Here is a 13,257-nt window from a genome sequence, read left to right on the forward strand (position 1 = left end):
CAGTGAGCAAAATGGAAAAGTCCTTACCCATATGTGGAAAAAAGACAGATCAAGTACACATAAGCCAATGAATATGATTCCATCAGATCGTGATGGGTGCTTTGAAAGTAAGAAAGCTGGGGGGGTCGGGGCAGGGGAATGCTGCTCTTTGTTTAGGGTGATGAGAGTAGAATTCTGGTAAGAATGTGAGCAGAGACCTGAAGGAAGTAAGGAAATGACCCACGTGGACATCTAGGTGTGTGGGATTGGGGGCGGGGTTCAGAGCAAGCAGAGTAGACTAAGCAGGCCCTACCCCAGGAGCCTGGTCTTTACTTTAGTCAAGCTGTGTGATTCAGGTGCTTACATGTCTCTGGGCCTCAGTTATCTAATCTGGGTAACGGGGATAATGAAAGAATAGGATCCCTGTGAGGGCCTGGCCTTGGCCTAGTGCTCAGGAGAACTTCATTACACCAGCGCTTTGAGCCGTCGGGGCAGCTGGAGCACCAACTATGCACGATGTTCATCTTCAACAGCTGCTTAGAGCCAGCCCCTTGATGATGCTCTGAGAACCAGAGAGGGCAGAGAGGAAGCCTGGAGTGGAGCCATTAGTGTGGGGAGGGATGCGGTTTACAGGTGTCTGCGCGGAGGGGGGCCATCAGGGCTGGGTCGCTTTCCCTAATTACAGTAGTGAAACTTAACTGTCAAAGACTTTACAGAGTATTTGAAAGCTTCTGGTCATCTTCCCACCCACAGATAACCGTTATTTATAGTTTTAATTATTAGTATTATTTTAGAAGGGGAGGGAGGGGCAGAGGCAGAGAGAGAGAGAGAGAGAGAGAGAGAGAGAGAGAGAGAGAGAGAGAGAGAGAGAATCTCAAGCAGACTCCACACTCAGGGCAGAGCCCAATTTGGGGCTTGATCCCACATCCTGGGATCATGACCTGAGCTGAAATCAAGAGTCGGATCCTTAACTGACTGAGCCACCCCGGGGGGCCCCTTATAATTTTTATAGTGTTTATTCTCTGGGTTTCCCCATATGTATTCATTTTATTTCATTTTTACAGAAATGGGATCATACTGTAGGTCTGGTACTACTGTATCACTGATGCCAGTGCAGCCGCTTGGGCCTCACCTGGAGTTTGTCGGAAACGTAGAAACTCAGGCTCTACTCATGACCTGCTGGGTCACAACCTACGATTAACAAGAACCAAGAGCCCCAAGACATTCCTGTTCCTTCCCCAGATACCCTATTCCTTCAACTCCTATTGAAGTTAGGGAAACTCTGATAAATATTATTATAAAGACCTTGGGATATGGGGGGGGGAGGTTTGGGGGAGGGGGTTAACAAAATCATTTTACAATTTACCTGGGGGGAAAGTGTTATATGATTGGGAATCAGCAAGACATTTAAAAAAATTTTTTTTATGTCTTTATTTTATTTTGAGAGAGAGACAGAGAGTGACCAGGGGAGGGGCAGCGAGAGAGGGAGACACAGAATCCGAAGCAGGCTCCAGGCTCTGAGCTGTCAGTACAGAGCCCGACACAGGGCTCGAACCCACCAACATGAGACCATGACCTGAGCCGAAGTCGGACGCCCAACCAACTGAGCCTCCCAGATGCCCCAAGACATTTTTTGTAAAGCATGACAGTGTTGGGGGCTTGTGCTCTGGGCCATTAAAATATATTCCAAGACTGTAAGAATCACATTAGGTGGTAGCATCTTGGGAAGAGACGGGGAGATTCCTGGAGCAGAATAGGTCTGGACATAGGTCTACATGAGCATGAGAGTTTATTACATAATAAAAGTGCAGCTTGAATTAGAGGCAAGAAAGAGGCCTCCAGGTGATGGTACAGCCTCAGACTTCATTTCAGATGCAAGGAGATGAGGTTTCTCTTCTACCTCTGAACCGCATCTACTGGGGGGTGTGGCTAGCGAGGTATTGGTTAAAAGCGATGAACAGGAGTCTAGTGCTGAACAGGGTCCCCAGTGAGTTATCAGCCACTATCTTGTCTGGCTTCACTCCCTTCCCATGAAAAAGTCGTCCAAACGCCCATCACAGCAAAGTAGGGAAAAGGAAAGTGAAAACCTGAAAGCCCCCACTTCACACATATATTTATTTTTTCCCAAATCAGGATTGTAACTCTGTATGCAGTTTGGTAGCCTGCTGAGTTCACTTCACACCATATCATGTTTACATACCCTTTGAAAGCATAATTTCTTTTTTAAATCAAAATATATGTATTTATTTATTTTCAGGAATAGGATTCAGTGATTCATCACTTACATATAACACCCAGTGCTCACCCCAACCAGTGTCCTCCTTAATGCCCCTCCCTCTTTACCCCTTCCTCCTACCTAACACCCCCCCAGCCCTCGGTTTGTTCTCCGTATTTAAGAGTCTCTTACGGTTTGTCTCCCTCTCTGTTTTTTATTATCTTTGCTTCCCTTCCCTTATATTCATCTGTTTTTATCTTAACTTCCATATCTGAGTGAAATCATATGATATTTGTCTTTCTCTGATTGGCTTATTTTGCCTAGCATAATACACTCTAGTTCCATCCATGTTGTTGCAAATGGCAAGATTTCATTCTTTTTGATCGCCAAGTAATATTCTATTGAATACATATACCACATCTTTATTCATCAGTTGATGGACATTTGGGTTCTGAAAGCATAATTTCTTTTTTTTTTTTTAATGTTTCTTCATTTTTGAGAGACAGGGAGTGAGCAGGGGAGGGGCAGAGAGAGAGAGAGAGAGAGAGAGAGAGAGAGAGAGAGAGGGAGAGAGGGAGAGGGAAATACAGAATTCGAAGCCAGCTCCAGGCTCTGAGCTATCAGCACAGAGCCCAATGCAGGCTAAACCCATGAACCTCGAGATCATGACCTGAGCCGAAATCCCATACTCAACCGACTGAGCCACCCAGGAGTCCTCGAAAGCATAATTTCTCCTAGATGTGTGCCACTGTCTAAGAGGCAGACCCTATGATTTACCTAGCTATTTTCCTAAAGTCAATTACTTTCCAGATAGCTATTATCAGTAATGTTTCCACGAATGACCCACTGGCTTTAGAAAGTCTTGTTTCTGATTAGTTTCTTGGGCAAGTTTTGTTCAAGAGGCGTTACCAGGTCAAAGGGCAGAACACGTTTAATTAATAGTCTTGAGGGAGAATTTGCAGATTGCTTTTCAGAAAGATGAATCAACACGGGATCACCAGCATGAGCATTATTTTTAGTTTTTTGTTTGTTTTTTACTTTGGCAACTTGCTAAACTCACTGTGCCAAGTGCCAGTACTAAGCATTACATAATATTTTCCTCACACCCACCTTGGGAGGGAAGAAGAAACTGGCTCAGAGAGGACTCCCCTGTCGACCTGGGTCACCTAACCAGAAGGTAGTGGAGCTCCGATTCAGTTTCTCCCAGACCAGGTGTTGGCATACTTGGACCTGGGAGGAAACCTAAGCGGTCTTGACTCGGCCCCTTTTCTCTCTCCCCATTGCCTCTGTCTCGGTTCTCACGAGGGTTTCTAATCCAGGATGTGATGCTGTCATACCCTTCTCTAGCGCTCTCTGCCCTTCCGGGGATGAAGCTCAAGGCCAGGCCTTCAAAGGCTCCAGGCTGCCCTTCCGCCCAAGGGCGCAACGTCCTGCTGACTCCGGCCCCTGCCAGAGCTGTGGTTACGCTGAGCCACTTTCGCGGCTCTAAATCCAGGCCGAATTAGGTACCTGTGCCGCTGCCCGGGGCTGCAGTGGAGCCGGTCCGCGCTTTAGGACCGGGCTTGTCACGGGACTGCGGCGATTGGTTGACACTTGGGTCTCCGCGGCTAAGCGCGCAGGGCGGGCCTCCAATCTGCGCGCCTCTAGCGCCACCGTGCGGGGTGTCCGCGCACAATTGGCGATTAATGTAAAAGAGGATTGCCCCCGGCGGTTACCTGTATTGACGACTTTAGGTAACAGAAAAGGGAAAAAGGACCGCTACTTAGTAACCGCGGGTTGTCTGGCTCAGTGATTCCATGTGGCGACCAAGGAGAGGGCTGTCGGGATGCGCGATCGAGTCGTAATTAAAGGGTCCTTGGGGCAGGACAATTTCAGGGTCAGGATGAGCGCCGTTTTTAATAATCGAACTCAGCCCTCCTCAACCCCTCCCGAGTCAAATCGAATAAACACCTTCAGATGGACCTCGCTACCCTCTTTGAGGGCAAATTCTTCTGTCCGCTGTGTTGGTCACCCTCTCTCCCAGTCTCGATCCCCGAATGTGCCGCAGCCGGCTACACGGCCCCTCCCACTCCAGCCCCACGCGGGGCCCCAGGATCGCCGGACAGTGGCGGCCACGGGGAGGTCGGTTGGGGTCGGCCCTCCTCGAAGTAACCCGCGATGTCCCCACCAGACAACAGACCCCTCCGGGCGACAGAGGGACCTCGGGGTCGGAGCCGCGGGTTCCCGGTGCGGAGGATGCGGGGCGGAGGGTCTGCGCTGCCTAGGGCCCCCTCGCAGCCCCGAGCCGCGCCAGCCGCAGCGGAGGCGCAGGGTAAGCGGGTGCCGCCCCCGCAGCGGGACGCTAGCTGAGGGCAGCATCTGGCGCCGCGGCTCGCGGCCCCCGGGTCCTCCGGGCCTCCAGAGGGCGCTGCTGCGCCCGGTCCGCAGACTGGCCGCCTTCCAGGCGGCCAGGCCCCAGAGGAGCCGAGCGCTCGGGCCGCTCCGCCCGTTCTGTGCAGGGCCGAGCGCGGCTGGGGGGACACCCGGAACGGTTAGGGGCCGCTTGGATGGAAGCTGAGGGCATCGCGGGCAGGTAGGGTGACAGGATTTGATGTGTAAGGCTGGTGGGCTCTGCCGAGGAAGGGGTTAACAGAATGGGGGAGAGAAGCCTTTCTCCCACTTTGTTCAGAGGCCAAAGCGAAAGGTTGGGGGTTCTGTTATTGACATAGGCACGAGGAAGAGGGTGGGGTTGTCGTGGAGAGGGGCTGGCATCGGGACATGATGGCGCGAGAAAGGCTGGGGTGGGGGGTGGAAGTGCATTTTGGTAAGAACGGAGCCTTGGGAGTTGGGGAGATAGATGGCAGGCGGGGTTGGGCATTCGAGGGAGGGACTGTCAACAGGATTTACGGGGAAGTGGCGGGAGGCGGGGGTTCCCGAAAGCATGAGGGTCCAGGTGGGCATGCTCTTGGCAGGACTGGAGTGTAGCGGTGAAGCTCCGCGGGCAGGTATTTGAGGACCATGGGCGGAAGGGGGGAGGCGGGCGTGGAAAGAGGGATCCCGCCTCACTCCGCGTCCTCCCTTCAGCCACCATGTTCAACCAGCCACAGCAGCTCCAGCAGCTGCAGCAGCAGCAGCTCCAGCAGCAGCAGCTGCTCCAGCTCCAGCAGCTGCTCCAACAGTCCCCACCGCAGCCCCCCCTGCCCATGGCCGTCAGCAGGTGAGTACCCCTCTGGAGGGGTGGGAGGTTTCAGTCCTGCCACTCAGACCCCTGTGGCGGAGACCCCTTCCCAGCCCTTTCTCTCAGGGGCGTCCCTGTGTCAGTCCTGGGAGCCATCAGTTCCCACCCTAAGAGGGAGTAGAGAGGGGCGGAGAATGGAGGCGAGGGGAGAGGGAGGGTCCGGCTCTCCCGAAGCTCTCTGACACCCCCCTCCCAACACACAGGGGGCTGCCCCAACAGCAGCCGCAGCAGCAGCTTCTGAACCTCCCGGGCACCAGCCCCGCCTCCCTCCTCAACGGCTCCGTGCTACAGAGAGCTTTGCTTCTGCAGCAGTTGCAAGGTATAGCTACTCACTGCATCTTAGTGGTGGTGCCCTGGCATCCCCCACTTTGCGCTAAATCCCCACCCCCCTCGATCCACACGCTGACTCTGGGAGAGAGCTACCCTCAGCGTCCTAGCTTGCAGATGACCCTGAGGCTCCAGGAGGTGGAAGTCACGAAGTTGCTCAGCTGGCGGCGGTCTATGCTGATCACCGAGATGTGCCCTTGGCCATGGTGCTGACTCTGTGGGCTGTCCTCAGCACCCCTCCCTCACATTCAGATTAGAGGAAATGATGGGTGAAAAGGTCTATTTTCACACTCCCCCGGCCCCTTGGCCCATTTGACAGATGAGGAAGCTGAGGTCCAGAGATGAGGAAAGTCATTTGCCCTGGGTCACACACATAGATTAAGGCCTGAGCCTCCTGTGCCCCCCGGATCTCTGAGTGGGTGTCTCTAGCCCTGTGTACTAAGCTGGTGCCCTTGTCTCAATTTCCCCATGGGCAGAGCGGTCTCTCAACTCTTCCTTCTAAGTTGGTGCTCCAGATACCCCAGCCCCTTTGGGAGTAATCTTAGAAGCCCAGTGACCTGGGGCCAGCGCAGTTCAGACCCAGCCCCTCCCAGACGGTAGCTGTGGACTGCTGGGTGGTCCTTCTGGGTGGGGCACTGTGCTAAGACCTTTACATACGCAATTCCTTGACTCTGCTGACAATAGAGGAGTAGATACCCTGATGATCCCATTTTACAGATGAAAAAACTGAGGCCTAGAGAGGAATCATGTGCCCATGGTCATACAGGGAGTAGGTATGGATTAGAGGGAGGATTAGAGCCCAGGTCTTGCTACGGAGCCACGTTCTTAGACACTAGGCCATCCTGCAATCTTGCTGGGTAAGCTGCCAGGTCAGAAGATGTGGCTGTCACTCTTCAACCCTGCCACATAGGCGGGGATGGTCCTGAAGTTGACTGACAAATGATCAATGGATAGGTGGAGACAGAAAACCATGCACAGGGACCCACAATGTATATATATGTATACGTCCCCTTTTCTTTCCCATTTAAAAAGTCACACTCTTCAAAGAAAAGTGAGAAATATTTTTTCAGAGGACAAGAAAACCCCAGTTGTCACAGACAGACTCACCTCCTGAAGGAAAACAACAACAGCAACAACAGAAAACACCCGTGAAGATTTTGGTGTATTCCCTCCCACTTTTTTTCTAGACAAAACTTGGGAATTTGTGTATGATTGTGGTTGGTTACTGATTAAGTGAAAAGCTAGATCTTGTTCCTTTTCCACAGAGTAGAAGGACTTGGTCGTTTACCAGACGATTTGACAGTCTGTAAAGATGATGCATTAACATTTTTTAAAATGTTTATTTATTTTTGAGAGAGCGAGAGACAGAGCCTGAGTGGGGGAGGGGCAGAGAGAGAGGGAGACACAGAATCCGAAGCAGGTTCCAGGCTCAGAACCTGACGCGGGGCTCAAACCCACGGACCATGAGACCATGACCTGAGCCGAAATTGGACGCTTAACCAACTGAGCCACCCAGGTGCCCCGGAGATGATTTTTTAAATAACTGTTTCATTTTGTTCTCGCGTACCTAAATGTAGTTTTTCCTTTTTTTCCCTTTTTCCCTTTTTTTCTTTTCCTGTTTTAAATAACCCCGGGATGAATATCATGTTTGAGACTATTTGCTTAGACTGGATTCCCAAAAGTAGACGACTGGGTGGGGGGATGGATGTTTTACGGCTCCTGATGAACATTGCCAACTTGCTTTCCTGAAGGACTGGACCAGTTTGCATTGCCACCAGCCACGTTTGACAGTGCGGGTCTCACGATGCCCACGGCAACCTTGGGTATTATATGCTTTATTTATATGTGTGTGTGTGTGTGTGTGTGTGTGTGTGTGTGTGTGTGTGTATGCATACAACTTACTAACCTGGTTGGCCAAAAAGCTATATCATTAATCTTTTAGTTTGCATTTCTTGGAGTGCTAATGCAACCAAACGTTTTATATTTGTCTGTTAAACCTTCATACTTCTTTCTGTGACTTGTCCATGTCCTTTGTCCATTTTCCTTTTAGATCTTTTAGATCTCTTGATCTTATGGTTTTTAAGAGCCGGTTGGCTCTCTGCGCATATGTGCACATGTATTTGTTTTAGTGTTAATTGAACACTTACTCTCTGCCAGGCACACTCGCATATCTCATCGAATCCTTGTAAGACAGCAAATCAGGTACTCTTACTATCCCATTGTGCAGATGAGGGAACTGAGGCTGAGCGGAGGGACATGATTTGCTCTAGGTCACAGGCTCTAGGGCTCGAACTAGCTCTTACAGCACACCTGACCCGTGCTTTCAGCCCTGTGCTTCTGGCCCCAGCTCTGCGGCAAGGAGTTGAACTTCTACGGCTCGAGCCCTTCCTAAGCACTGGGCCTCTGAGTTAGATGAGGCACCTGCCCTCAGGGAGTTCTCAGTGTGGTTGGGTGGTGGGCAGTGGGGAGCAGACAAGGAAGTTGTGCAGCTGGTTCTAGAACAGGGGACCTGGGGCCTCTGGGGACACGGAGAAGATGTAGGAAGGCCTCTCAGAGGATAGACATGTAAAGGGATGCCTGAAGGATGACCGGGAGGTAGTGGGGGCTGAACGGCCCAGGCAGAAGGAATGGCATGTGCAAAGGCCCGGAGGCGGGAGGAAACCAGGCTTGTTGAGGTAATGCAGAGAAGCACATGGATGGAATGTAGTGGGTATGTGTGTGGGGAGGAGGGCAATAAAGGAGGCCTGGGGTGGGGGCAGGGCCAGACCCTGGGGTGGGGGCAGGGCCAGACCCTGCAAGGTGAGGAATGGGCTTCTTTCCAAGCAACAGGGAGCTACGGAAGGGTTTGGGGTGGGGCAGAGGCCAAATGTGCAGAGACCTTGGGCAAGCTGCGCCTCCACTCTGTGTTTTGTCATTGGTAGAGATCATAATACCTTCCCTGCTGGTGGCTGGGCTGAGTGACAGGTGCATGGAAAGTGCTTAGCAAGTGCCTGTTCACAGTAGACTTTAGATGAAGGGGTAGAGGGAGGCGGGTAGGAGAGTGTCTTATTGCTCCAGGGACCAGTCAGCCAACTTGCTGGTTCTCTCCATGGGTCCTGTGCTGGGTCCTTCATGTACCTTAAGGTGTATCCTAAAGCATGCCCGCAGGTGAGGGGGGTTGTGGGGGGTGCATGAGCCGCTGACCAGGGAAGCATCTGGAAAGGGGGAAGGCAACGCCCCTCGCCTCCTCAGCTGGAGCAGGAAACCAGCCCGAAGGCCCCTTCACCATTAATGCCCAAGGTGGGAGAGGGCCTTTTGCTATTATCTCCCTCTCCTGGCTGCCCTTGTGTGGGAAGGCTCCTTTTTAGAGTTAGCTGTGTCATTTCCATGATGCTTTGGAGGGCCGTTGCCTGACCTTGGCCTCTACCATCCAACCACGTTGTAATCCCTCTTTCCCCCTCTTCCTGCCCATAGGTAACCTCCGTGGCTACAACCTGCCCACCCCAAACCTGACCGGCCCCAGCCTCCCGCCCCCCCAGCTGGCCACCCCAAACATACAGCAGTTCTTTCCCCAGGCCACTCGGCAGTCCTTGCTGGGGCCCCCTCCTGTCGGAGTCCCCATAAACCCCTCCCAGATCAACCTTGCAGGGCGGACTCCCCAGAAGCAGGCACGCACCCCCTCCTCCACCACCCCCAATCGCAAGGTGAGTGATGGCCCGGGCGCAGCAGGTCGGGAGGGGCGTGGGAGGGTCACACCTGGTCTCAGCCCAGCGCCATCCACTCTGGCACACGCTGGGCCTTGGAGCAGGCCACATCCCTTTTTGCCCTCAGTTTCCCCATCTGTAAAAAGGGGGAAGGGGTTAGTAAGTTGCACTTGTCTAGTGTTTCCCAGTCACATCACTGTGACTCTCTGATGTGACTTTTGCCACATCCAAACACCACCAGTACTATTATTTACCTGATATTTCTCTCTTTGCAAACACCCAGAGATACAAATGACCCATAACACTGTATTTGTTTTAGGTGTCCTGTCACAGTTCACTGTAAACCAGAGCTGCCCTGTAGAAATAAAATATAAGCCGTATATGGAATTTAACTTTCTTTAGCAATTGTATTAACAAAGTAAAAGGAAACCGGTGAGATGAATTTTGCTAACAGATTTTAGTTTAATATGTAAAAAACATGGTAACTTCAATCTCGGTCAATATTTTAAAAACTGAATGCGGCATTTTGCATTCCTTTTTCTTTTGTACTGCATCTTCAAAGTCTGGCGGGTATCTCAATTTGGCTTGCTACTTTTTGAGAACTCAAAAGCCAGGCACCTGCGGCCAGGGCACTGCAGTAGCTGAGCCTTAAATCAGTGAGTTCCTCCTCAGTTACATTCATTTACCAAAGAAACATTATGTCACTACCTGAAATTTCAAACACAGTCCAAATTAATTGCTATACACAGAAGCAAAAGAAAGGTAAGAGGTAAAACAACGTTACAGTACCCTAAACTCTACACTGTTGCCATCGGAAGGTTCTGGAGCTGCACCCGCAGCATCTTGGGCCTTGAAGAGGGTGAAAGGCACTAGAAGGAGGCTCTCCCTGACATAAGCAGAAGGAGTCAAGGAGACTTGCAAGGGGATAGTTTCTCTGGGACTGTCGTGTCCCCGAATGTCCTGGCAGCCCCTCACACACAGCATGAGTATGTAAAGGCATGGAGTCCTGAGGGGGTGCATGTTTGCACTCGGCGCTAGTTCCTCGGGCTTACGAGGAGGGACAGAGGCCGAAGGCAGGCTCCTGGACTCACTGGAGTGCCCAGGACCAGCCGGAGCCGTGCATGATTTAGCAAACATCTGTAAGTCTGGTAGGAGCCCCAGTGGTACCGATGGTGTGACTGGCCTGACCCTCCTTGGAGCTCTTAGGCTGGGAAGGGGGGTGATGGCAGTGGTAAGGCATTAATGCAAATAATGTTCCCACCAATTAATTCAGATTGTGGAAAAGGCCACAAAAAGGAAGCCCAGGGTCCTCTGGGGGCCTGAGTTAAGGGTCTATCTACTCTGGGGTCAGGAGGGCTTCCCGCCAGAAGTGTCTTTGAGGCTCTGGGTGAAGGGCTGGGGCGGAGGAGAGGCCTAGGACTTTGGGGAACCAGAGAGAAGGCCAGTGTGGACATAGAGAGGGCAAGAGGGAGAGTGGGGACTGCTGGCTGGAGGTGGGGGCGTGAGGGACAGAGCGCAGATTGGCTCGGGCTTGGGTAAGGAAGGAATAGTCTGGAGTCGGAGGAGCCACAGGAGGCTGTCAGCCAGAGAGAGACAAAAGACATGATCAGGTTTGCATGTTAGAAGGATCCTTCTGGCTGCTTTGTGAGGGTGGTTGGGAAGTCAGGGGGTGGCCCCGTGGGCCCCCCCGGGGGGGCTCCGTATCCCCCGGACCTGGGTTAACAGCCAAGTAGCCCAGACAGGATTCCTGGGGTGCTGGGGATGGTCTCTGGGCAGCTCTTCCTCGCCGCGGGACTGTGGCAGCTGCCCTGGGGCCAGGGGTCGCTTACAGGGCTGGCTGGTAGACGTCAAAAACGGCTTCTGAAAGGAAGCAGGATTCTTCTTCTCAGACAACCCCCGTGGAAGACAAGTCAGACCCCCCAGAGGGGTCTGAGGGAGCTGTCGAGTCACGAACAGACACACCAGAAGGTAAGGGAGGGAGGCTGCTGGCCCCCTGGAGGGGACGCAGGTTGGAGCAGGCGCGTGCGGGGCCGGTGGCGGAGGCAGACCTGGGAGGCAGGGGTCATGGTGCGGGGGGCGGCCAGGCGCCATCTCGAGGAGCTAGTTTGTGCTGCTCACGGCGTCGGCGGTCACTCATCTGCTTTCCATTCCAGACCAAGATTCCCCACCCTGCCCAGATGGCATCGCTAAGGAGATACACACTCTAGCACCTGAGCCCGAGTCTTGTGAGGCATCGGAGCCACCTGCTAAGAGGTCAAAGAGGTAACCGATACTGAGAACCTGTCCCGACCTAGGTGTTCTGTGCTCTCATTCTTGCGAGGCCACGGGGTGGGTGTGGCTGACGGTCAGGACCCTTTATAGGGAGCTGGAACAAGGAAAGGGCCTTGACCTTTGGCTTGGAGGAAGGTCAAACCCAGTTCTGCATCTTACTTGGAAAGGCCCCAGGCCAGAGAGTCTCTCCGGTGTCTGCACCGGGCTTGAGTCACCTGGAGGCAGGCTAGGTGGCCAGTTCGGAGAGGTGAACGTGTGCATTGGGACCTCAGAGTGGGCAGAGGATGGGCGGCTTTGCAGAGCCGTGGATACTAATAGCAGATGATGGGAGGTGGGGGTGAGTGATCCTCCCCATTTATTTAGGTGCAGCTGAGGCCTGGAGAGCTGGAGGGGCTCTTGCCCAAATGCCCGGCTTGCACGTGCTACAACTAGGACTGCTCTTGGGTCTTGGCCTTTTTGAGGAGCCCCTGAGGCCAACTGGGAGACATTGGAAGATCTCTTTCAATCCTCCCTAGCACGGAGTTGCCCACAGAGAAGGGGCCCCCTGGGCAGCTGCAGGAGAAGGTTCAGCCTCGGGCCCGGGCCACGGCCCCGAAGCAGACCCAGACACCCGAGCTGCTGCCCGAGCCACCGGAAGCCCGAGTGCTGCCCCGATTCCAGCCGCGGGTTCTGCAGATCCAGGCCCAAGTGCAGCCGCAGCCGCCGCCGCCCTCGCCGCCGCCCTCGCCGCCGCCAGGGGACACCCAGGCGCGGCCCAGGCTGCAGAAGCAGGCACAGACGCAGACCTCTCCAGACCACTTGGTGCCGCAGCAGGTGCCGCAGCAGCAGGTGCCGCCGCCGCAGGTGCAGAAGGAGGCAGAGCCACCGAAACAGGTGCAGCCACAGGCACGTTTTCAGCCCCAGGGGCAAGCGCAGCTGCAGCTGCAAAAGCAGGCACAGACGCAGACATATCCTCAGGTCCAGCCACCAGAGCAGCCACCAGGACAGCCTCCCGTGCAGCCGCGTGACCGGACTGAGGGGCTGCCTCAGAGCCGGCCGCAGGTGTCCATGCCGGCATCGGAGCAAGCCCCAGTTCTGGTTCGTTCCACGGTGCTGGAGACACCTCGGGATCCGAGAGATGCTGGAGCAGGTAAGCAAGCACTAGCTCCCGGCTGCCCTGTGATGGGACAGCTCTTTCTCTGCCTGGACCCTTTGCCCTTCCCCTGGCACTGTCCCCACCAGAGGCTTCCAGGTCCCGGCTGTGGGTAGAAACGATGGCTCTCGGGCCGATTGCTCTGGGCCTGGGTGGGAGACAGACCCCTTTGTCGTTTTAGGCCTGGAGGAGGCCTCACCAGAGCCAGGGGACACCCAGGTCAGTGTGGAGATCCAGGAGGAGTTGACCAGCGGCCTGGATGTGGGAGAATGTGAAAAAAGAGCAAGAGAGATGCTAGGGGTGGGTAGATATGCTACCGTGGCTGCGCGCTCACCGCGGGGTCCGGGGACGGGAGGACCCTTCATATTTCCCCACCCTGAAAGGTGACAGCTGCCCTCTGCCGGGGTCGTGGGCAGAGGAGACTGGGTTTGAT

General features: G+C 53.9%; 1 protein-coding gene across 3 annotated transcripts in view; it reads left to right on the top strand.

The window, feature by feature from the left end:
• The first annotated feature begins 4,625 nt into the window (after positions 1-4,625).
• Positions 4,626-13,257, top strand: part of CIZ1 (CDKN1A interacting zinc finger protein 1) — a 15,211-nt gene continuing 6,579 nt past the window's right edge. The window contains exons 1-10 of one of the 3 annotated variants that reach the window (XM_029919421.1): positions 4,626-4,766; positions 5,258-5,390; positions 5,615-5,730; positions 7,490-7,561; positions 9,192-9,421; positions 11,296-11,389; positions 11,575-11,683; positions 12,208-12,565; positions 12,650-12,821; positions 13,006-13,124. In XM_029919421.1, the coding sequence (XP_029775281.1) occupies positions 5,263-5,390; positions 5,615-5,730; positions 7,490-7,561; positions 9,192-9,421; positions 11,296-11,389; positions 11,575-11,683; positions 12,208-12,565; positions 12,650-12,821; positions 13,006-13,124 (1,398 nt within the window). In that variant the 5' untranslated portion in view covers positions 4,626-4,766; positions 5,258-5,262. Of the gene's footprint in view, positions 4,767-5,257; positions 5,391-5,614; positions 5,731-7,489; positions 7,562-9,191; positions 9,422-11,295; positions 11,390-11,574; positions 11,684-12,207; positions 12,822-13,005; positions 13,125-13,257 lie in introns of all 3 variants that reach the window. The other 2 variants (XM_029919419.1, XM_029919420.1) reach the window with 2 other exon arrangements.

Source organism: Suricata suricatta, chromosome 13 (genome assembly GCF_006229205.1).
Source record: "Suricata suricatta isolate VVHF042 chromosome 13, meerkat_22Aug2017_6uvM2_HiC, whole genome shotgun sequence".
NCBI lineage: Eukaryota > Metazoa > Chordata > Mammalia > Carnivora > Herpestidae > Suricata > Suricata suricatta.